Source organism: Chanos chanos, chromosome 10 (genome assembly GCF_902362185.1).
Source record: "Chanos chanos chromosome 10, fChaCha1.1, whole genome shotgun sequence".
Classification (NCBI taxonomy): domain Eukaryota; kingdom Metazoa; phylum Chordata; class Actinopteri; order Gonorynchiformes; family Chanidae; genus Chanos; species Chanos chanos.
The window spans coordinates 28,098,336-28,123,935 of record NC_044504.1 but is presented as its reverse complement, the minus strand read 5'-3'; the positions used below and the strand labels follow the sequence as shown (position 1 = coordinate 28,123,935).

Sequence of the window (25,600 nt, the reverse complement as noted above, 5' to 3'; positions counted from 1 at the left end):
ACAGGAGAAAAAGCGTCATCTTTCTTTCTTTCTTTCTTTTTTTTTTTGGTGTTGTGGTGTCCTCCTCCATGTCATCAAAACAATTCATTCATGGTTGGAATAATAGAAAAAGAAACACATTATAATAATTGCATTTGAAAACAAGATGGCCCCGTTTTGGCTGTGTTTGTTAGACTGTTACATCACATACTAAACCTTAGTGTTACTTTGACCTGTTTTGGTTGCTCATGGATATCAGTTAATTTAGGCGCACTGCTCTTTACAGATATACAGCTAGAGGTGAAAAAATGGATCCCTGGCCATGTGTGGGGTTTAGCAATTTTATTGTGTAATGTAGCAACATCATATAAATGAATGCATTCGCAAAATCTTGCAACTGACAATACTATTTCTATGTTTAAACATTTTGCATCGTTTTAAATAATGGCATTATTTTCTTTCTGTTTGGTATTGACCATGATTGAATCCTTCAGCAGTCCCCCTAAATAAATCTACAAAGCCTTCACATTTTTTTTTTTCAGCCAAATTATTTCAGTATTTTAACTCATGTTGTAAATATGTTAATGATATGTTTCAGTTTAAAATTTTGATTTGGGATGTAAAGATAAATTTACAAAATGCATTTATACATTTTAAGTCCATGTTTAGGGGCAAAAAAGACAAATAGTTTGATAAGGCTGCGCACGTTTTACTGGAGTTCTGGATTCTAAGTTTCCATCATCAGAGTGTTTAAACAAATTAACTTCAAAATCAAAACACTCTCTCTCTTTCTGTGTGTATGTATGTATGTATGTGTAAATACACACACACACACACACACCATATACACAGGGAAAGGGTTTTACACACTCTCACACCCACATATATGTGGCCTTGGGATCCATTTCCAAACATTATCTTTCATTGCTGATAAGGAATGTCATATTGTATTCCAAGTGTTATTTTTCTTTGGGCATTATAAGCTTACAGTATGGTTGAACTTGGTGTTTTGTATTTCTTTATTATTATTATTTTTTTTTTTTACTTTTGCATTACTTCCCATGTGGTTGTATGTGAGTCCAATATGTAAACACAGAAAAACAAAAGTACAAGTATTTGTTTACTATACCAAGACTTTTTCTTTTCTGGCAGCTATCTCATAATAATATTGTTTATGGTAACTCCTTCTTTTAGATTTCTTTCTCATTGTCTTTATGTCTGGGTTTTACCCCAGATAAAGGAGAGAAATTTTTTTAGTTGTTTTTTCTAATAAGTCTGGTGCTATACCACTCAGTGATAAATGGATAAATCACCAACTTCTTGCAACTGTATTGGCCCCTTTACAGCAATGAAACAACATTAAACTTAATTGTTCAATTTAAACAATATGAATAGGAACGATGAATAAACTATGAATATAAAATATGAAACTAAAATATGAGCTATCACGTGCTCTTAAGATTAAAAAAATGTTGAACATTTGATATTCTCTAGCTTTAGATGCAAAATGATAATAAGCATATCAAACATTTCTATGATCATGATAATCTCTTTTCAGCAGTATCTGTTCTCCTTTCCCTTCAGGCTTCTCAGAAGGAAATAGGAACAGATGAATAAGTTAAAAAAAAAGTCTCTTTGCTCATTTCTTAAAAAAAAAAAAAAAGCCACTGTTTGATAGCTATAAAAGTTGATAGCTCTAAAAATTGTCAGAAAAAAATAGTTTTGTAATCAACATATAGTCATGACAAATTAAAGGTCTTTCAGCGCAACAGTTGTGCTAGCTATTGATTCCATTGTTATGAGAAAGAGAATGTTTTTAAGTAGAAAGACATAAGGACCGATATTACTAAAAAAAAAAATCCTATTCTTTAATTGTGCATATTGAGAATAGTGGTACAGTGTTTCTTTGCTTTATTTTTCTACATCAGATGAGTATTTAAAAAAAATGTACAGCATCCATGTAATGGCTTCCACTGTAAAAAGGAAAGACACTAAGAAATGATCTAAGATTAGCTTAAACATTGAAATCTAAACAACCCTCGTGACTAGTAAAGTAATGCTATGATGACATGGGGTTGGTTTGAGTGCTGAAATGCAGTTAATGCCCTGAACTGATTGTGATCCTCTCCACATGTTTACTCTGACATAACATCAAGTCCACTTGACATGTCATTTTTTGTAGCTGAAGTGCATCATGACAAATGGTTAAGGTAATCTCCAAGCAGCAGGCTTTTTCCAGGGTAGATTTGATAGAGAACAACTCTGTACCTTGTGAGTTTTGGAAAAATCATTGAACTCCTGATGGGAGCACTTGAATACTCAGAGCCAGAGGTTTGAGAAACACACAATGGAAGCATTTACATAAAACGTTGTAGGTAAAATTTAAGTGAATATTTGAATGATTTGGGAGAATGTCTGCCCTGCCATGCCTTATGAGGGTGGGTTTTTTTGTTTTGGGTTTTTCTTTTTTCATTTACTTTGTTCACAAGTTTGAAGCTTGCCAATGCTGATTTACCGTCCACATACTGTAGTGATGCTCTGGTTTCTATGGCATTCAGAATTCATGGCACTTTTGTGTATGATGCATGAACTTTGTACTTCCTTAAAACAAAAGTGGGGACACAACAAAGAGATCCTAGTCCTTTTTTTTACTGTAATCAGGAACTCACAGTTTTGATCTTCAGCTTATTTTTATCCTTTTGTGATCTGTTTGTACAATCCCAGTTGTATTACTTGTCATTTTCCAATTATCTCTATTGTATATGCTGCAGTACTGGTCAAGAAGCAGCTTTTCTGGTATTCCAGTAGTGTAGCTGTGCATTGTATATACTGTTTGTGAAAATGCATACATTTTTAAAAGCACTGCATTCTACTCCTGTTGAAAAATGTTCCAATAAACCAACCTACTGTTACCTTTTTATACAAATCCATGTAAAGCTTCATTAAAATCCCTTACAAGGATATCACTTATTTATCCTTTCTGTCAGTGTGTAGCATGCAAATACGGTTGGGCTGCAAATCAGAGTTAGAAAAACCTGCAGATTACAGGTCCACTTGCAATAACTGTCAAACACAAGAGTTTATAGTCTTTTCGTTCATTTTTAGTCGGCCTTATAAGTCGATGGTGCAGAGATTAAATGAATGAAGACCAAGATATGTCCAAGGACCACAGATGCAGAGCTACAAAATTTAATTTAATAATGGATATGTAAGCTTCCAAATCTACAATCAGAGGCTTTCATGGCCTCTCCTCCACACAGCCTCTGGATCTTCTATTAAAGGAACATGATGACCACTCAAAGTTCTATAGGTATATATGTTATGATCAGATGAAGTCAAAGTGTAACTGTTTGGCTACACTCAACAGTGGCAGGATACATAATGGAAAAGAATGCATGCATCAAAAAGACTATCATACCTCAGTTTACATATAGTAGTTGATCTTTAATGTTACGAGTTGTTTTGGATTTAGTTCTTCTGTTGAGCTCATTGAAATCAGGAAAATTCTGCAGGTACCATTTGGCAAAAAAAAAAAAAAACTGGTTCCCCTTGCAGAGGAAGCTGAACTTTGGCCACTGGCAAATGAGATTCATGGTTTTCATCATGAAAAGCAATAAAACTCTAGCAAGAGGAGAAAGGCGCACAGTGCAATGTCATGACCCACAGGTCTTTGCTCTGTGGGCATGCTGTAGATTTGAGGTGTAAAAGAGGGAGCTATGTTTGGACATTGTCAAAGCTAAAAGATCTTGTGCAGGGTGGAAATGCCTGTTTTCTTATGATTTATCAAACCTGGCAAGCTGCCTTAGAGCAACAAACAAAATGTCAGACCAGAGACTTGATGATAGATATGTCACAGTCCTAGTGAGTATCAGGGATTAAAGTAATATATGGCTTCACCAAGAGATGGATTACCTACACAAGATTGTGTGAGTTTGGTTGCTTTGCATTGTTGTGTTTTTACATGAATTTTTTTAACTCTTCTATCAAACACACAACTAAAAAAATTAGGTAATGTGTGTTGTTTTGTTAATGTTTGAACATGGCTCCAAACTTGTCTAAAACTCTCTTGTGGAAACCATGTTAGCACAGCAAATTGCACCTAGAGGGACTACAGCGATTCGCCAACCCGGTGGACAGATGATGCAAGTCCTGGTCCTGAAAGGTCCTGCAAGCTAGTCCAGGTTTCAGTCATCCGGAAGTGCAGCCATTTCGGGTGAATTAAGTTCTTCTGATAACTTGCTTGACAAACCGAAAAGAGAGACGTCTCTCCTTTAGCTGAAGTTTTATTCTTCCAGAATAACACACATAGTTCTTTCAAAGTAACACACCTACAATCTAATGTTCTTTTCATTATTTGGCGTTTGAGCTTACCATAGATAGGGGTTAGAATCATGCACATCATGTAATGCTATGTGAGCATGTGTGGCTAGTGGCAATCAGTGATACTAATTAACAGATTGTTGCTTGTAATACAGCAAGATGCTCAGAATATTCTGTTGCACTATTTTTACCCATAGTGTGATTATTTGATCATTTAAACACCGCACATTGTAGGACACAGTCTGCAACGGTGAGAAGAAGTTGATCAGAGTACATATGTAGAGTCTTATTGATCACATATAATGTGATAGATAGACTGTACATATTTGCTCATATTCGTTCTCTTACAAAACCACTGACATTTTAAACATAATGAGAGTGGATTAGTTAAATTCAGAGGACATCTTTTGTGACTGCTGTGTTAATTGCTTTAATTCCACATTAAGTAATAGACCATCCCTGTTCAGCCTGGCAACGGCTTCTCTGAAGTATGACCAAACCTGAATGACCTGAATGACCTGAAGGAATGCTAGGGGCCAACAACATGATGGGTGAACCAAGGCCAGCCACGTGGACACAAGAACACAAGAACTCTTTAATGGTCCACACATAACTGACTCTCAAAATGAATAGGCCTTATCATATTTGATTACATTTTTTTCAACAATCTAATAACTTAAATTGTGCCTCAGTCCCCACTAGAAAAAGTTGTGTGCGTTCTTTGTGTTCTAATCTAATCTCCACAGATATACTTGAAAACCTGCTTTGTGTAATAAATGGAGATGTTTTTCTCTCACCTTTTTTTATTGCTTATTCATTCTTAACTGCTTTCTTTGCAGGCTTTGCTAACTAGGTCCTGCAGCTACTCTAGGAAGCATTTGGGTCTACTAAAGCTATGCTACCACAACCAGAACCATAATCCCCAGTTTGCTTATTCCCAGCTCTACATTCAAAGGGCCCGGCCAGTCGACCAAACACAAAATGCAGACCAAACCCATGAAATGCAGGTAAGAGTCCTGCAAGAAAGAATGTGGATATTTTAACCCTGTACCAACAAAATGTCACAGAAACAAAATGTCACATAACCCTTATTTGCAATGCAATTTAAGGTTGAAAAACAGATAGAAAATTATATTTGAGAAATGTTATAGCCAAATGTTACTATTCTAAAGTCTTGCCATTTCCCACTGACTCAGTATATGAGCTGCACTAACCACGGGCCCACTCTCTCCCAATCAGACTGGCGTCTCATCAGTACTGATGGAAGAAGACAGAGTCTGTGCAAGACCTGGAGGTTTATGTGGTCAAGCTGAGAATGAGAACAAAATACTCAGAAATGAACTGGATGGTCTGGAAAAATGGTTCTATCATAGGTCTATGCGTAATAAGTATTACACCAAGAAAAAGACGTCATAGTTCGACTGTTGTCCATTTAACTGCCCTTCTGCCCTAAATATTTTTTTTACATTTATCTTTCTGTCTCTCACTTTTTTTGGTAAACGGAGGATAAGCAAAGTAAGAATTTCACTGTACAGTGTAATTGCCTTTTTTGCTGTGCATATGACAATAAAAATCTTGAATCTCTTGAATCTCTTCTGCAGTTCAGTTGTCCTGACTGCCAGTGTCTGTATAAGTCAGTGTCTGTTTGTAATCTTTACTCTGATTCGCTTCTCTGCTCCTCACAAATGTGAGTGAAATGTTCATTTCTGAGATTGCTTTAACTGTATCTAAGTGGAATTACCCAAGTGTTAAATTTTTGTAAGCCTTTTAAAAATAACATTTGAGCTGCGTGACTGATATGCAGTGAAGATGAAAAATGTTTACATCATCTACTTCTAGTCTGCATATATCGTGCAAACAGTACTCTCTCCTTTGAACAGCATCTAGAAGCAGTTCCACTCAACTATAACAAATCCACTAAATATATTTATGTGCTTCCAACAATCTTTTCCATTTCCAGTTTAGCATCTATTAACATTAATGTGTGGTGTGTAAATTCAACAGTGTGACATCTTACACTTACACCTTTAATTCCACCAGAATATTTTGAACATGGAACTGAACTTAATTTTACACTAGTTCAGCAATGACAGTTACAGTGGTAGGGGACATAACATTTGGCGAATAAATACTTCATATCATTACAGTGTAATGATACTTTAAAAGGTTATCAGAGGGTTTGACAATAGTATTAATCTGGTAAACTGATAAATGATTTTGTAAAAAGTTGAGAAGCTATAGGAATCCTATGTAGGTTTTGTTACTATACTGTGCACTGTTAAAGTCACCCATCACACAACAGGTTCTTCTGATACTGCTTTGTTACACATTACTCAATGTGCGCTCAGTGTTGGACAAGACACTGTATTCAAATAGCATTTTACACAGCCTATGTAGTACACAAGAGATTTAATGCCCCCCATGTCTTATTTTGACATGTTTCACAATTAGTACACACCATGCCAGCTTCATTATTATTAATGTATATGCACCACGGGGAAGACTTCTGTTGACAGAATCTTAAAAAAATGTAGTATTAGTATAGTAGCTTCATCCCAAGTCAATCTAAAACTACTGACTTTAGGGGTGAAAGTGAGACTGACTCAGCTCCACTGTACTGATCACCCAAAACCTACTTCTAATTTGGGTCACAGCCCCAATGTAACAGATTTGCCCTGAGCTGATTTTGAGCTGCCAACCTTGGAACAGGGAGCAAGATGCTATGAAAAAATGAGCTGGAGGCTAAAACTAATTGCCCAATCACCAGGGGGGCTTTTGGGGGAGAGGGCATAACTTGTGGTACTCTTAACTGGCTCAGCTTCACCACAGTAGCAACAGCACTAGACCATTTAGTATCTGAAAAGAATGTTGCTAGAAAGAAAGACAGACAGACAGACAGACAGACAGACAGGCAGAAAGAAAGAAAGAAAGAAAAAGATTAAATTCATTTGGATTTAAATCTGCAAATGAAATGTTTTTGATGCCCCAGTAATGTAACTGTTAAATGGTTCAACTGAAATCATGCGCTGCACTTGAATGTAGAGTCACAAAAAGTCACCTGTTGGCTTAACCCCACTGTCACTTCTCCCATTCCTTTCTCTCCTGTCTCACCCTGTCCATTTGACTTGTCATTTGCCAGACTGAATTCAAGCATGACAAATGGTGGAGGTAATCTTCCAGCGACAGGCTTTTCCTAGAAAGATTTGTGCTGTTTTCCACAGCTTCCAATTTAACATGTCTGATATGCAAAAACAAGTTATTTTCTAACAGGGTTGCATTTCAAACCGTGTGTGTCAATGCCGGTGGATAGGGTAACATTTAATGAAAGCACTCACTCAAGACATCACAAAAACCAAAGGTGATTATTTCACTATCGGAAGATTTCGGAAGATGTTTCGCCTTATATACAGTGCATAAGGTATTTCTTTGTCTATATCATAGTGCTCACTAGGCTAGTCTGAATTTATTATCAAATTCATGATGGTGTCCAGGGAGGCATTTCAGAAAGCAGGTTTAGTGAAAACTCAGAGTTAGTTGACGCAGAGAAAGTAGTAAACCTCCAAATAGAAGAGCCCTATGGCTTTGTTTTGCTAGGAGAATGAAGCCACAGAGCTCCTCTAGTAGGAGGTTTACTACTTTCTCTGAGTTAACTAACTCTGAGTTTTCACTAAACCTGCTTTCTGAAATACCCAGCTGAAATAGACAAGAGTTTTAATCATCTTATTTGGACTATTTATTTATGTCAGGAACTAACAATTTAGTGTTATGTTCATTAAATTTCTGTTCTTTTTTGGATTGGCCATATGATAACCCCATAATATTTCATTCATTCAATTCTGAATGAAGACAGCAATCCCAGGGCATGTTGGGAACTGTTGGCAATGTTAAGTGGAATCAGTGCAGTTGATCCCAGATGATATTTCACACTAATAACACAAATCTGAAACATCGGACACAAAGAGAGGCTTAAGTAAACTACATACATCAGGTCCTGTCTGAACTCTGCGGATGTCATTTGAGTACACAAAATTCTAATAATTATTCATACTCGAATTGATTATGTCGAGGTCAAACGGGTGCATCCTGCAACAGCCCTACTGCACTTTTAGAATCAAATGGGTCCCAGAATAGAATTCAGTCAACCGGAGGACAAGAAAACTGGCTATGGTGTCATTAAAATGACTGGAACGATTACATGCCATTCCTCCGGCAAATATGTTTACAATCGACGTGGTATATGACTCTGTATAATGCTGTTGTTGTTTTTTTTAAACCACTTCAATTTATTTTCACGATGTGCCAACTTTCCATTCAGGTCAAATACTTATTTAAGAACTCACTGAAATTGTGACTGTCTGTTGCCCCAGTATTGATAAATTTAGGAAACGCTGTCAAATTCACTAGTAACTACTCCTTCAAGTATATGTGCACTACAGGGGCAGATTTTTTAATTCCACAGAGGTGGAGCTATTGATTGTCGAGTTAACTAGGCAATACGCTACAAATATTTCTTCTTTCTTTTACTAAGCCGCACACAAGAACAGAGGCACAGATATGTGTAAATGGGCGGGTCCTAGTCAATCTACTGGTCCGTACTATTTTGGAGTGGCAGGAGTTATGTCCAATGATAAAGCAAGATTAGTCTTTGTTTTGATTATTCGTCCAATAGTAGGCAATGGAATTCTAAAAAGGGTGGGTTCTCCATGTGTGTCAGGTAGCGGCGTTCGGAACAGATGGCGGTGGTGGCGGGGAGCGGATCGCTATTCTGGCCGGTGGGGAGGAGGGGATAACGGGGGGATCCTGAAATTTAGACTTGATGATCTAATTCAAACTTCAGAAAGACCTAATGTTACCTTAAGTGTATTACTGTCATCAGAAGTCAAGTCGTTTGAAATACAGGTACTGGACAACTTTGCTTGAGTAGGCCTGAAGCCTCGGGTTTCAGCTGGTGTTTGACCCGGACCGTTAAGAGAAAACGATTGGACCTGCTGGACTTCAAATCAACAGAACAGTGGCTATATCGGTGTAGTTCGTCATTTTATTTTTGCGCGGTCTAAAGTGCTGCAAAGGAGGGGGCACTGATTCGCATCTGGCCCTGTTAAAGGGACGGGTTATCCCGAAGCTAACTACTCGCTCATTCACAATGCAGTCGTAGCAAGCTAGGCTAGGTTAGATAGGAATGGGTGAGTTACATTACTCTAAAGACACTGCTTGTTGTCTTTACAAATGGATATGTAGCCAGTGAGATATCAGTCCTTTAAGTTGGTTAAACAGATCATCTGGACAAGGATTGATTTATTTGTCCTACAACTCAGCTGGATAGTTCGAAGTGCCGGTTTCACACGGCACTGTTCACCGAGTCCCCAAATGGACTGGAATGCAGGTCTTTGATGTTAGTCAGCGGTTGCCAACTATTTTATTGTAATCAGAGGTTTAACTTGAATTATATTCTTTTAATTTTTCGGTTAATGTAAACTACCTAGAGTATTTACTTCAGCTAAACTCGGTCAATTGAATTTACTCATGTCGACGTGAAAAACAACCAGCTTCTGGTATAGCCTGAATTTTCTGAGGAATCTCACGATTTCCGACCACATTCACACTGTTCAAACTGAACCAAATCTGTAATGGGGAATACAGTATCCTGCTGCGTATCTCCTGGAGGGAGCCCGAAGCTCCCTAGGCAAACAGACCGACTGGAAGATTACCAAATAAACACAGACCTTAGTGACGACACTGGTCCGTACCTGCAACACATCAGCGACAGAGAGCTGCCGGACGGTAGGTGTTGCATTTCGTTTGAGTGTTGGTAAGCTAGGCTACCAGTGTTAATGCACTGCTGAATGTGCTAGAGGGACCGCGGGTGTCCTTGTTTTCAGACAGTTCAAAGGAGATAGAGTACCCACCCCCACCCTCTTTTCCGGTACTCTTACCTCTTCATCTCACGTGTCAGGTTACTGTTAAGGCAAGTCAGGCAGTGATGTTGAGTAAAGCTTGACTAGTGAGTAGTTAGAATGACAGCAAATAATGGTGGCGATGCGGTGGAAGAGTTTTTCAGTGCTGACTTTTCTGGTAGTTGGACTATTCTAGTGCAGAATGAGTTTTGGTTAATGGAAAGCTAGCGTCTTGGAATAAATATTTACTCCTAAGATTAGGACTTGGGTGAAAGTTACCATAATGAAAGTAAGAGGATCCGCTTACTCTTCAGAAGGTGTGCCGATAATCCCTGAGGCATCTCAATGGGGTTTGCGAGACACTGTGAGCAAACTTTATTATTGTTGAGTTAGTCCTTGGTATTCTACACCCCCAGGGTAAACCTACACAGTTCCACTCAGAATTAACCTCCTGGGGATGGATAGTGGTCTGTCTGGTACATCAGTCCCATTGGACTTCTGGTGCACATGCTCAGGCCATGAAGTTAAAGGCATCACCAAAACCTCTGATGATAATAAGAACATTCCAGACATTAAGCCCTTCTGAGTTATGCCAGACACAAGTCTTTATGAGATGGTGTGATAATCTGGCAGAGACTCACAAAAATCTGTGCTATCCCTGGCATTCTCAGAATGTGATACTGGTGGACAGCTGATACCAGGTGGTGGTTCAGACTCTCTCTCTCTCTTCTCTCTCTCTCCCTCCCCCACTCCCACTCCCACCACCCCACCCCCTCAGACAAATGGGTGGATTGATTACTAAAATACATTCTAGCTCATATTTCCCATTTCATTGATAGCCCTGTCTCTCATGTGGTCTTGTTCATTCTGGTTAAGGTTAACGTGGACTGTACCAGTAACCCATATGTTATATTCTCTTCAGAGAACTTAAACCTGAATTGTTACCTTATTGTGCATGAGTAGCCGACATTTATGTTGAGAACATGATTTTCGGGGGAGCTACATAGTCTTGTGCTTCGGTAGATTCAGTCCAGTGTCAGCTACTCTGGCCATGCTGTCTGAAGCATTCGTTCTCTTACTGAATGTGCCCTGCCCCACCCCCGTGGTTTATTTTTGACGCCGGACCATGGGACTCTGAGCTTAGCGGGCCCAGCTGCTGTGAGGCTGACCCTGAGGTTTGCTGTGATTGGACAGTCATTCCAACCCAAGGCCATGTCAGGCCTGTTCTTCCTGCTTGTAGAATTAACATGATACCTACATGAAGTCATTGGACCACTTGGTACAGGCCTTTACTGTTTGAATTCATATGTGTTAACTGGTCATGTGACAAGGCATTTGAATTGGACTCATCGAAATACTTACTTTTCTGGGCGGTGGTGACTTGTTGGTTAGTGGTGCCACTTTAGCCTGTTAGAATCCTTTTGAAGATGTCAGACATTTTTACTGAAAATATCTTTTTATGGTCTTGCAACTCAAACTAATTTGGGAGTACATTTGCTCACACAAATACAATAGGCCCCTTTCCACCACAGGAAGTTTTTAGGAAACCAGGAGCGTATTTTTGAAAGGAAGAACTTCACCTCCTTCTCCACTGCAGGAACCAAGTTAGAATTTGGTTTCTGTTCTGTGGAGTAGGTACTTTTCATCAATTCAAGAAGTGCTGGGGTGGAGCTTGCTGAACAGCGATGCTGATTGGTCTAAAGCAAGCTTTATAGAATGCCCAAGAAGACCAACCTGGCAATTTTAAGACATGCATTTAGTAAGCAAGCAATAGAAGTAAATATCAGCATATTTACAAATGAGTTGTAACAAAGTAGAAACACACAACACACCAAAAGTGATAGAAGAATGGACCAGAGAGGAGATGCAAACCTTACTTAGCTTGTGTACATAGTTAGAGATGCACTGATCCACTTCCTTTCAGTTCCGAACTGGTTCCGATACCTGAATTTATGCGGATTTGTCTTCTTTTAACTGCGCCGATAACTGTGATGACTCTCGGTTGTATAGTTTGGGTACAGCAACCTGTGATATATATTTCCTGGATGATAAACTATACCTTGGCTCTAAGTGTTTCAACCGGCGGCAAAATCTGACGTTTTCCACGACAAATATTGGTTGATCATCGAGCGTGTTGAAATTGAGCAACTTCTCTGTAATCCCTTTAGCCTCCGTGTTGTCTGCTTGAAGTGTGCCTCTGGAATGACTCAGTGAGTCTCTGCTGCCTGGAGTTGTCTTTTTGGTTGTTGGCTAGCATGAACTCCTGCCATTCTTTGACATGATACTTTTGCAGATGCTTGATTAAATTGGTAGTATTATACGACACAGCATACATTACAAGTTGCTGTCCTGCTTTTCTGTGTTTCGAGACTAAAATTTCTCCAAACTAAGGACATGTTGATTTGAGAGCCAACTGTTAACATTAGTAGCTCACTCAGTTGCAAACTAATGGTCCAGCGCTCCACTTGTATGTCTGATTCATAGAATTCTGAAAAAAATATGGGGACTAGTGGATATCTTTGTAGAACTGTTTAGTTACTAATTAAGTAATTAATTTGTGCCACAACATTTTGGCTATGGGCTTAAAATTGCATCATTACATATTTATGATTCATAAAAACATCAGAATATGGAATCTGGATCGATATGTGGATCGGTAACGTCAGTCTGATATCCGATGAGTGAATTACGTCAGTATCGGCACCCGATACCAATATTGGATTGGATTGGTCCCAATTCTGTTCGTTTTATGACATTCTGCGAGTTGTCGACTTGGAACAAAAGGTGTATTCGAAAGTTTTGCACCATACTGCAAAGCAGTTCTCATAAAACATTAAAACAGAAACAGATTTGCAAGAAAAGTAAAGACCACAGTAACCAAAGTGGCTCAGACAGACTCCCACTTTGCATCAGTTATTCCTAATTTAAGTAATCTTCACATTTTTTATGTAGCAATGGGAAAGCAAACACAAAAACATTCAGGGATCGGAGTTCCTTTTCTGAACAGTTCTGGAACTCTTTAGGTCCTGAAAAAGTTTGTGCAAGTTGTGCAGCCGCAAGTCCCAGGATTAAGGGCTTGACTTTTGGACTTCACTAGACATTGCTTTCAAACCTTCCTGTTTTTTTCTTCCCAAAGGCAAATTTTTTGAAGCTTGAGCAAAAACTGTCGGTGACCTGTACAACTTATTACATTACATTACACTCCCATCGGTCAGCAAAGATTAACTGGCAAAGAGGTGGCTTCATAATTCAGAGCAGTCAAGAGGTGTCACTCCAGCATACTGCTGATGCGAGTTAAGCAACCACTGAGTGTGGAGCGGATTCATCGTTTTGGCTCTTTCCCTCCTGTCCTCTGCAAGAGGACCCATGGTCAGCACTCTCTTTTGGCTGGCCTCTGTAGAGAGGCAGCGAGTCCCGCAGCCCAGCCTGCCTTCCCATTGGTCACCTTAAGGAAAGCTTGTCTCCTCTCAGCCAAAACAATGGCTCCGATCGATGAGCCTGTCCCCATCTCAACTTAAGGTGTCATCTCCACTGCACCAAATCTCTTTATTTACCAGGGCTTTGGCAAGTTGATGTAGCTACAGTGATAAAGAGGACAATCCCTTTAGAATTTCTAAGATTTCCAAGATGATTGAGCATTTATTTATGTATGTGTGTGTATATATATGTGTGTGTGTGTGTGTATTCCTTTTTTCTTTTTTGAGGCGTATTTTGATTTTGTTCTCAATTTGCATTTGTTTTGGCACTGTCAAGCCTGTCTTCAGTCTTGTTTGGACCACCTTAGGGCCCTGTCAGTCATAGAGGTCGAATAACATGGTGCATTTATTCTGACATCCTTTGCATGAGATGATTGATTGTGTAGAGGAGATCTACCTTGGCCAGCATTGATCTCTTTCTCTCTCTCTCTCTCTCTCTCTCTCTCTCTCTCTCTCTCTCTCGGTCCTACAGCTAGAGGCTTGATTCAGACTGAGGCATGTCTCTCCCAGTCAATGCCAGGCCCCTATGTTATGCCATATCCTTGACATAATCTGCTTTACTATAAACGGGGCCAACTAGACCAGCGCTTGAAATACTGAGTCGGGAGCAAACAAGGCTGTCTGGACGGTCATGTCATCCTGCCTGAGGGGGGTCATGGAGACCAGTGCAGGGTAGAAACTTAACACTCGGTGTAGGGCCACTCCATGTCCTTTTATGTCTTTGGTTTTTTTAAACACATTTTTCACACACTTTTTAATTGCCAGGTCCCTGTACAGTCACAGGTCCTCACCATGGCACGAACTTAATGTCAGTCTGGGAGGGTTCATGCATCCTCTGATATATGCAGAGTTAGACCCTGCTTCTTCTCACCTGACCAGTGTCTCTATGGTAATATAAGGTGTGCGGAGACCCACAATAGAGACTCACATAGGTTTGTGTGTAACTGTTCAGGCACCTAATTGATCCTAGGAGTCGCCGGTGTTAGATGAGAGTACCATGTCAGCCTGTCCCCTCAAAACACAGCCTAATGTGTTTTTGTGACACCCAACCCACCTGGTGCTATCATGGACATTTGAACCAGTGACCCTGAGGGCACACAGTGTAATTGACCATTGTGCTACCTGAACCTCCTTTTTTTTTTAATGTGCTGTTTCGCAAATGTTTTTAGCCTCTCCAATATCCTTGTTGTTCAGGATGCATGCCCGTTTATGTGGGAGGTTTAGGGAGTTTTCTGTCTGTGGGTAACGTGCATGTCCTATTCGCTCGTTCATACTCTATGTCTACGAACGCCCTGATGGTGAGGCTCCTGAAGTTAGCGTTGTGCAGGTTGGCAAACTGGCACAACCTCTCTCTCCTCCTCTTGGGATGTCAGTGTGGGAGGGGCAAGGGGTGTAAGGGTGCTTTGTTCCCCTCTGATGCCATACAATGGCTTCATTATGCCCCGTCTCGGCTCGCCCCTCCCTGTGTTGCCATGACCTGAATGGGCAAGGACACACTTTGCCAGCCCGTCTGCAGCCTGATGTATTAAGTCTTGAACCCATTTGAAATGAAAATTAAATGTATTGTAAAATATTTATGACTCACTACATCAGTGCAGTTTGCACACACACACACACACACACACACACACACACACCTGTTGCAACATGTTTCGTTCAAGTCCTCTTAAGTTACATAAGTAATTAAATCTTTAGAACAGACTTAAAACCTCAAATCCACCCTCTTCATGCACTGTTACCCTTTGCTTTGGAATATTTAACAGCTGTCAAATACAAAGTAATGTTTCTTATTGTCTCTTCTAGATTTGGCTCTAGAGTCTAACCCTTCAGACCATGCACGGGCTAGTACCATTTTCCTCAGCAAGTCACAGACAGACGGTGAGTATTAGCTCATACTGACCAGGTTAGCATTTGCTTGGTTGTCACCATTATTGTTGGCTTCATGTTGACGGACAGTATTCTTAATTTGTGGAGAAGGGTTCTTCAATTATATATGTACAAATACACACATTTTAAATAAAGTGCATTTAAAGTACTTTTGTTATGAGAACAACAACAAAAGGTGTTTGTTGTTTTGATTGTGGTAGTTGGTATTTGTGACCGCATGATGTGTTTGTTAACTGGTTCATTGTGCTTTACTTTAAGTAGCCTAATTACTCATCAGTGTATGGAATGAGGTTTTATGTATGTAACAGGCACCAACACAACACAATATACTGACATTTTCCCTGAATTCTTGTTTCCTTTTACCTTTTAGTACGGGACAGGAGGAAAAGCAATCATATAAACCACGTGAGTGAATATAATGTATTATTCAATTAGTAGCAAAGACCTGATGAATCTTAAATTACTCTGATAAATCGATGACCCTGAAAGCATTGGAGGCTCAATTACATGTAGACTATTTGTAAAGATATACCCTGGACAGATATTTGACTTTTAGCACCTGTAAAATAATGCTAATTGAATTTTAATGGGTGCCATAGTTCATATCGTTCTTGTGTGGCAAGACCCTAACATTCATGACTGTCTGTGGTTTTAAAATCTCTGTGCACAGTGGACAGCTGTTGTGGCGTATGCTTGTGGATTGAAGCAATGTTTGTTTTTGGTTTTTTTCTGTTGATTTTGAGAGGCGTGCGTTAGGTCTTCTCTCACTGTTATTTTTTGGCCATGCTGTGAAGCTACATACCCTCACATTCATGAAGGACACAATTAAACGTATTTAAGAAATGAGATATATATATATATATATATATATATATATATATATATATATATGTATGTATGTAAATATGCAGAAGTAACAGCAGGAGATGACATGTTTACACGACAGCATTGCTGATGTGCAGGCCACCTCTTGTGAATGTGGTGTTATTTGGAGCAGGGACTTGGTATGCCCACTCTAACAGCCCAGTAGCCTAGACATCTAAATGAGCTCATACATTATGTCTGTCCATTTTATAAGGTCAACAAGAGATGCAGTCATATTGGATCTCTTTTCTCCTGATGATTATGACTTTTTTGATCGATATAATTAATTGCTGATGTTGCCTGTTGCTCATTGTCATGTCCTCTGAAGCAAGGCAAACAACATTAATCCAGATCAATGATAAGAGAGCCCTGGTAAGCGGAGGCACAATTCCTAGTTTTCAGTGAGTCAAAGAAAGTTGGCAGATTAAGAGCTGAGCTTTGTAAGAACACCAGTAGCAACAATTCATGGGCTAGCACAGAGAAATAAAATACACAAAACAGTTCTTATTTGCATGTAATAGGCAAAGGATAACATAATGGATTTCGTTTCAATAAGTGACGTACCTGCCTCTCCTATGTGTTAAATACCCCTAGCAATCATTCTGCTAATCATGAAAATAAAGATGTGTCAATCACATAAAATGCAAAATCCATCCTTCATCTTTGACGGCTTCTTGTTTTCACCTTCCAACCCCTTATTTTGTGTTTTTCCACACACAGCAGTTGGCACCCCAACAAAAGCGTGCAAAAATGCACACTAATTCAAGTTCACCAAAACCACAACTCACACGGGTTAGCAAAATTAAGACCAGCAAAACTCTGTACACCATCTTAGTACGAGTTCTTGTGGTCTTTGTTTGCGCTCACAGCTTTACATGTGCTAGGCTATCAACAAACCTTCAGTAAAACTGATAATTAAAAAAAGTCATGACATTCAAATTAGTCTGAGAGCGTCATTTCACCTCCACGTTTACGTGATAAGGCATTGCCCCGGGTCAAGTGTCCGGTACGAGTCCAGTTGAAAAACCATGCAGAACACTGTAGGGTGCCATGAATCAGGGGGATCTGAAGGGAAGTGTGCTGTGGTACTGAATATGAATATTTCAGCACATCTGCCTTTGCTGATACCGTAATTTCCTTTCCCAGGTGTCACCTGGTCCTCTCTCCAAGAAATATAGCTCCTGTTCAACGATATTCATTGATGATAGTACGGTCAGTCAGCCCAACCTAAAAAGCACAATCAAATGGTGAGTAGCCGTCTAAAATAATTACACTCTTCTGGTTCCTCCTGCAGTGAAACGCAAGCGTGTTCAGAGCCAAATGGTTATACCAAGAGTGGTCACTGAGATCCCAGAGGTCAATGGAAACAAAATGCCTTCCATCATAGCCTTGCACATCCTTGTTTTTGTTTGTTTGTTTGTTTGTCTTACAGTATAGACATAAAAAGCCTTCAGTGAATATTGTGCTGTTATATGGGTGTTATGCTTGTTGTAGATATGTTTAATTTTTATTAACATATGAGAATTTCTCACTGATTCGTCGGTTTTCTTTTTTCTTTTCCAGTGTCACACTAGCAATATATTACCACATTAAGAACAGGTATGGTACAGACTTATTTTTATCGGTTTTGCTTATGTCTCATTTCAGTCTTTTCGTATCACACTCAGTGGCCTCTTTATTAGGTATTCAGTGGGATTAGGTTCAAATGCTGGCTCCCACATCCCATCTGCGCGGAGGTACAATGTGTTTTGAGTTTTGAAATGTCTCTCTCAGCCCCTGTGTTTGTTCTCCTGTGTTAGTTCAGTGAACATTGCCCATTGTTTACTGCTTGGTCATACTGGCGTCTGTTTCCAGTCGCTGGGCCACCATTAGTTAGACATTTTATGTCTATTATGTCATTATACCCATGAGACGGCAACCCAGCAGGACTGCTGTGTGTGACACTACCCATACTAGCATTGTCATCCACGCTGAACCATTCATAGCCTCCTAGATCTTCCGTCCCCTTTTACTTCTGAATGATACACACGCAGTCTGTCTCAGTTGCCCGCCTGCTTTAAATAGCCCAGTGTGTACATACGATGCCGTGGCTGATGTAGCAGTCTGTTTCTTGGAAAGGGGAAGTAGACCTGAATACAGAGGCCACTCAGTGTGTTCGATAGACGATGGTTTGCTGAATTTTTCCTCTTCTTTGCAGGGACTCTGACAGGTCACTAGACATTTTCGACGAGAAGATGCACCCGTTGTCGGTGAGTGACCACAGACGGCGTTTGGCTTAAGACGGCCCCTTACGTTTTTCAGGTTTTTTGATGCATCCTACTAGCGTTGACTGGTGAGATGGTATTAGGTGGCTTATGTCTCGCAATTTTGCCCTGACAAGTTGAAGATTACTTTGTTTCCCAGAGAGCTGGAAAGGGGCAGTGTTTTTTTTTTTTTTTTGCAAAGCGATGCCAAAAACTGTAATCCCAGCAGAGACCATTTCTGTATGCTCCTGAGTGTGAGAATATCTCAGAATGAGAATGCAGAGTGAACATGCAGTAAACCAGACCGCACCTCTCTGAAAAGCAGCTGTTAGCTAGAAGCTGTTTTCAGACTTGACTAATATTGACCCTAATTCTCTCCACATTTGAACTAATCCCTGTTTTTTTTCCCCTTTAAGACTTCTTACTCCAGTTGTAAAAGGTATTGAGTGTGACAAATGGACAGGCCAGTGCTGTCCACATCTGACATTGAAATGAGTCCTGGAAATGATTTTGACCACTTGATTACGATCTTTTAGTCTGGAATACTCATTAGGCTCATAAAATGTAATGCCTCCATTCCACATATAGCCACAGATGCTGAACATTTAGAGGACAGACAGTGGAAAAATAGTGATTACATGTCTCTGATCGCTTCATATTGGAGAGGTCCATCTATATATCTGTCAGCTGATGTGGACTGATTTATAAATGGAATTCTGTGGTAGCTTTTGAAAGTTGCATGAAAAAGAAATTGTAATTTAATTAAAATAAACATCGTTGTTGAGTGATTTTTACAGAAACATGACAGCCAAAGTCCTTCACGATACACTGAATTTTAAGAGAATAAAATATGAGTAAAAAGGAGATAAACAAACGGAAAAATAAAATCATACTCATAAAACATTTGCGTAAAAGGCTTGTGGCAAGATTTAAGTAAGATAACACATGAAGTCTATCAGCAGAGTGGGTGAAAAAAAAAAGGCTTACGTTAAAATTAGAAGCAGATGGTGAAAACAGCATAAATCAGTAAATTCATAAACAATACAGAAGTACAGGCTAGACAGAAGTCTAAAACAACCATGGATTTCTTTGCCAAGTTCTTGTTTCTTAAACCCAGAGGTCCAGTCCTGCCAAGTAGCGCTTTGCCTGTATTTGGACTTTTTAAGTAGAACTTTACTTTTGTAATGGTTTTAGTTTGCCAATTTTTAATGTTCAACAAATAATTCATCAATAGATTCGCAGCATGAAGCACAACAGAGATGCTGTACGGAACCCATTGCTGTCTGATGTTCCCCAGTGGAAGCAGTCGCTACTGAAAAAAATCAGCGGAGCAAGAATAGAAGTCTGTGTGCAGCACTAGCCTGTATAATTCTGACACACAGTCATCTTGCCTTCCAGAAATATTTTCTCTTGTGTTATACGCCTGCGTATGAAACCAATATCCTTTGATTTATGTGCAGAATTAATTGAGAACAGCATGAGAAATCTCAGTTTAACCTTTGAGATGATACAAGACTATCCTGAGAGCGTCTGTCTCATGAATATGAAATATAGCGTAGATCCTCGGAGGAAGCAGAAAAGCTTCGGGCCTCGGCACTCGGTCTGTGTTCATTTTTAGGCCTCGACTGATTTTCATATTTTCTTCTTAAAATATTGCCCCTTTCTTCATGGAGAAACAGAGGTCAGGCAGCTTCTGTCTTTAATGACAGTAGCTCAGCTCTGCAGTCGCTGTTTGTGTCATGACTTTTGTGCTTATAAAAGGCTTTCTCTTATTGCGTGTGGAGTCAAACCGTAAAACCTGTGATGCACCACTCTACGTAATGTTTCAGGCGGTTGGCCGTGCAGCTGGCTTGCTCCGCATACACCTGTGGATGGGAGGCAGTCGTACATAATTCATGTTGACATAACCTTTATTTTTCCCGAAAAATCAAAAACACAGTATGGGGGGGAAAAAAATCCCCAGAGTGGTAATGCATTCTTAGTGCTGCAGTAGGTGAAAAGGAGTTTTGGAGTTTGTTTAAAAAATACAAATCTGTGTGTTGTGTGTGTGTGTGTGTGTGTGTGTGTGTGTGTGTGTGTGTGTGCTGGTTTTTATTTGAACGCAGAGGGAGCAGGTTCCCGATGACTACTGTCGCACGGATCCTGAACACAAACTCATCTACCGCTTTGTGAGAACGCTATTCAGTGCCGCTCAGCTCACTGCAGAGTGCGCCATCGTCACGCTGGTGAGAAACTAACCCAGCTGAGTCGCTGACCAGTAACTCAGTTTGTTCATAAATCAACTTACTAAAACAACTTAACGGAGTGTCAGTTCTTCTGTGGTGTAATATTACACAGTCATGTATCCAAATTCTTCTTGTTTTATGTCAGAGCTATGTTCCATTTGGGATGCAAAAACTCACTCGCAGTTCGAGGGTTTTAGTAGTTTATAAAGAAACACACAAATGCAGCAGTGAAAGATAGGGAAGAACTAATATGCGGAAATTTGTTTAAACCTGAATTTAAAGGAAAAAAAAAACAACAACTTTACATCTCATCTGATGTAAAGCAGAAATGGTTTCACTGACATCCACTGATACTATGTTGACATGTTGGCTGACATGTGTCACATTTACCACTAGATGGCAGTAGAGTAGCAAAATAAGAGCAGTAAGGTCACACCTGAATCTTCACCTAATGTCAAAATGCTGTGTTTTCACTTGCTGTTTGCTACACTGAATTCATTTTTCAGTTTTTCTAATAAGCTGTGGTCCATTGGTTGCCTCTTTGTATGGTACAATGAAAGCTAGATGAATCTCAAATCTATATAAGTGCCTTGTTTATCATTCTATACTTGTAGTCTTTTTTGTAATTCCTTGTAGTTTATATAGATACGTTTAGGGCTGTTTTGAAGCCAGAGCATTATTAATACCTATGTAAACATCAGAGCATTATTGATACCAATGTAAAAATCTTTCTGCAGGTGTATTTAGAGCGACTGCTCACATATGCAGAATTGGACATTTGCCCTAGTAACTGGAAGCGGATTGTTCTAGGCGCCATCCTTTTGGCCTCCAAAGTGTGGGACGACCAGGCAGTGTGGAATGTGGACTACTGCCAGATTCTGAAAGATATCACTGTGGAGGACATGTGAGTGTGTGTGTGTGTGTGTGAGCGCGTGCAAGCATACGCGCGCGTGTGCATCTGTGTGTGTGTGTGATTACTGTCGGTTCCTTCAAGACTTTGCGTTGTGCCTGAGTCTTTGCATGCGTGAGTGCTGCTCTATCTTCAAACACATCACTTGAAATGTTACATGAATGGACCTCATGGCCCTGCCCAAACACTCAGTATGCTAAAGAGCAGTGCCGCTCTACACAAGTGTATCATTTGAATTAGCTGATTAAATGCTATAAGTTCTCATCTGGACCACGTATATGCTGAAGTACTGATTCTACTCAGTAAATCACAGCGTGTATGACAGGGTAGAATAATCAGAAGCTTCATCACTTAAATAGTTCAGATGCACAAGAGCAATGATGATGTTCAGTGCTCTTCTAACGCAGCAGGCATCCTGTGTCATCATTTAATTAGGAGTAAATGACAGTATTCTTCTCGTCTGAGTAAACGGCAACGCTGAGCTTTAAAACACATCTCAGTACTTGTCTTTTTCACGTGCTCTGACACCGGCAGACAGATTTAATCGTGTTTCTGAATCCGAGTGCGAATTGGTGCGGCCACTCGAAATCCGGACCGAACGCGCTTTGCCCGCAAAGCTTTTGTTTCGCGTTGTTTTCCTAAACGACTGCCCGAAGTTAAACTTTCACCATTTTAAGTAAAATGTCAACACCCTCCCATGGTTGCAGTTTGTTCAACACAAAGTGTTTACATGGCGTGCATTGCCCCTTCAGATTTTGGCTGTTGTATCTCTCGCTTAAGTCAGCTGAAGAGATTTCTGCTTCTGTGCTCAGCGCTAGTATTTTGAATGGCATAATGGCTCTTATGAAACATAGTAGCCGTAAGTAGACACGATACCTGTGCATTTTAGGATACCATCTGCAAGCAGACCAGATAAACCACAGTCTTCTGTTCAGTGCTTTTGCTGTTGTCGGTGTATTCAGGAATTCTTTTTTGTCTTTGATGTCTACTACAGTTCCATCTTGTCTCCATCAGGGTTTTTTTTTTTTTTTTTTTTTTACCAACTCCCAATGTTTAGGCTCAGACACGCAAACAATCTCAAAACAGCTTTAATGATTATCTTACTGATGTTACTCACCAACCATTTTAAAAACCTGCCCAACACTCCAGTAGTATTTTTTTCAATACCTACGTTTACGGGTGTAACGGTTCACCCTGTTCATGGTTAGCTTTGTACCTCGGTTTTTAGGCCACGGTTAAGTTTGGGTCACGGTTTTGGCTTGAAAGAAAATTGAACCAACAAAGAATTTAGAGCTTTTCTTTCTCTCAAATTTAATTAACCTTGACAACAGCAAAATGACAGCCAACTGCTCTGAGCTTTCTCATATCAATATGCCACAACTTCAGTGTAAGAAAAACCAAGTTCCCATTTACAGAGGATTAGAGATTAGATATATTTTATCCGTTCATGCAGGTTCATATATTCCAAATAAGAATATAGCATTTATAGTCCGAGCCATGGCACCTTGTGGTTTTGTTGTGTTTTAAAACGGTCGACGTTGTCATTAAAGCTGTTTAGATCGGATGCTCGGGTAAAGCAGAAGCACGGCGCATCAGGAGCACTGGGCATTTGTTTTCTCGCGGTGAAGATAGAAGAACAAGAAACAGTGTCTCGGCTTCAAATGATCAACTTTATTCTGGATAATCAGAGGCACAAATAGTGTAGAATGTTCTCCTATACTAAGAATGTGTTCCATGTGATCTGGCATCAGGTTCGTAGAAAGAAACAAATCTTAATTTACAAGAATCGAGGTTGACAAAAATCACTACGGCTCACTGCACACGTACCGTGAACCGAAACCAGCACGATAAAACCACAGTTTTTGTGGTTTTACAAAAACAAAAACGACAACAAAAAAAAACACCCCTATCTCATCATCATCTTTTATGTGCATGTGATCAGTGCCTCTCTTGAAAGTCGTAATATTTCTGCATATGGTGTCAGAGAGCGTAAATGTGATATGGTGTATCTCAGTGTTTTTACATGTTTATGTATTTTATTTATTCATTACTTGAAGAGATACAATGTGGTTTTGATTGTGTGTGTGTGTGTGTGTGTGTATATAAGACCATGTCTCTTGTCCCTCTCTCTTCCCCTCCTTTGCTCCGTACTCCTAGGTCTATTTTCATCTTCCATTGAAGCTGTCTTTGTGAGCCTGTGGGCAGGCTGGCCTGGAGTGCTCTCATATAATGGGTCCTGCGTCTCGCCCACTCCATTTGTTGCCCCTGGCGACAGCTTCACTGAACCCCCCCCCCCTCCCCCCTTCCACTGTGTACCCTCCAAAGCTCTCATGTCTCTTCTCCCTGAAACATCCAGGGTCCAGTCGCCACGACGACTAGCTCTGCGCTCTCCTTTAAAAGACAAGGGGGGGGACCCATCTGAATGACTCGGAGGCATGCTGATTCTGTTTGGTTTCATTCCACTCATGAATGGTCCAGTCAGACACCCATGTTAAGCTTTGACCACGTCCTCAATTTAAGGACATGTCTTTGTGCCTACACTCCCTCGTGACCTTACCTGTCCGGGCCATTCAGTTCAGGGGTTCAAATTGAGAGTTCACCATGGAAAACTGTCTTCACAAGTGCTTCGTTCACGACGTAGTGTTGGATCAGCCAAGTTAGTTCGCTCTCTCTGAAGCGACAGGGCTGACTGCATGTACATTTCCCACTCACTTAACAGTCATGTTGTCCACCCCACAGGAATGAGATGGAGCGACATTTCTTGGAGCTGCTGCAGTTCAACATCAACGTGCCGGCCAGTGTCTATGCAAAGTATTACTTTGACCTGCGTTCACTGGCCGACGACAACAACCTCAGCTTCCCCCTGGAGCCACTGAGCAATGAGCGAGCACAGAAATTAGAGGTACGAAGTCGTTTGCGTTCACCGTGGAGGATACCTTCCCAGGTTTTGTTTTGGTTTTTTTTTTTGGGGTTCATTTATTGGTAAAGAGCCACCCACCTGACAGCAATAATCTACAGGTGTTACTCAACAAATGATTTTTAGAACCAGAACAATAAGGTAGCTTTATCTAATTTCCATCACTGCCTGGGGATTCAGAGCAGGATTCTGGGTTTAAAATAATTGTAGATTTCCTCTGTACGTGGTTGTATGCATGAACAACCCGAAATAGAAACCAGACAAGAACAGAAGATAAGTTACGAATTTTTACTATCTTCATCCAGGCAATTTCCAGACTGTGTGAAGACAAATACAAAGACCTGAGCCGGGCTGCCATGAGGCGATCCTTCAGTGCAGACAACCTGGTGGGCATCCGCAGATCCAATGCTGTGCTCTCCTAGAGCCTGCTGACCTCAAGACCTCTTAACCCTGTGACCTTCAGCCAGAGTATGAGACCATGACCCCCTCTTCCCCTTAACTTTTCCCGTCTGCCCTCAACAGAGAGATTTCACCAGTTGCAAGCCCCGTCGAAGACCTGTTACTCAGCCAGTGCAAAACAACCCATCTACATAGAGAGAAAAACAGACTGAAGTTTTTTTTTTTGTTTGTTTGTTTGTTTTGTTTTGTTTTTTTGCTTACTATGTAGGCTACTAGCTGTGAACTTTGTCAGTTTTTAATTGAAATCATTTGCAGATGGAGTATTTTAAATAAACACTAATCATGTAACGTATCTATTTTTTTTTTTTTTTCCTTTCGAGGACTTGGCAAATGCAAATGGTCTAGTGTACATGTAGCTTTGACAGAGTTCTTACATAATTTCATTTCACATAAGACAAGGACAACACAGTTGGTTTACTCACGTCT

General features: G+C 40.1%; 1 protein-coding gene across 3 annotated transcripts; it reads left to right on the top strand.

The window, feature by feature from the left end:
* The first annotated feature begins 9,057 nt into the window (after positions 1-9,057).
* On the top strand, positions 9,058-25,466 carry ccnyl1 (cyclin Y-like 1). 3 transcript variants are annotated; one of them, XM_030786081.1, is made up of 10 exons: positions 9,058-10,080; positions 15,473-15,547; positions 15,927-15,961; positions 17,567-17,667; positions 17,984-18,019; positions 18,618-18,669; positions 20,769-20,888; positions 21,626-21,792; positions 24,538-24,700; positions 25,021-25,466. In XM_030786081.1, the coding sequence occupies exons 1-10, from the start codon at positions 9,927-9,929 to the stop codon at positions 25,135-25,137; spliced, it is 1,020 nt and encodes a 339-aa protein (XP_030641941.1). In that variant the 5' UTR covers positions 9,058-9,926; the 3' UTR covers positions 25,138-25,466. The 3 variants fall into 3 exon arrangements, with proteins under 3 accessions (XP_030641941.1, XP_030641942.1, XP_030641943.1); XM_030786082.1 differs by having other exon boundaries at positions 15,927-15,976; XM_030786083.1 differs by lacking the exon at positions 15,473-15,547.
* The last annotated feature ends 134 nt before the right edge of the window (positions 25,467-25,600 follow it).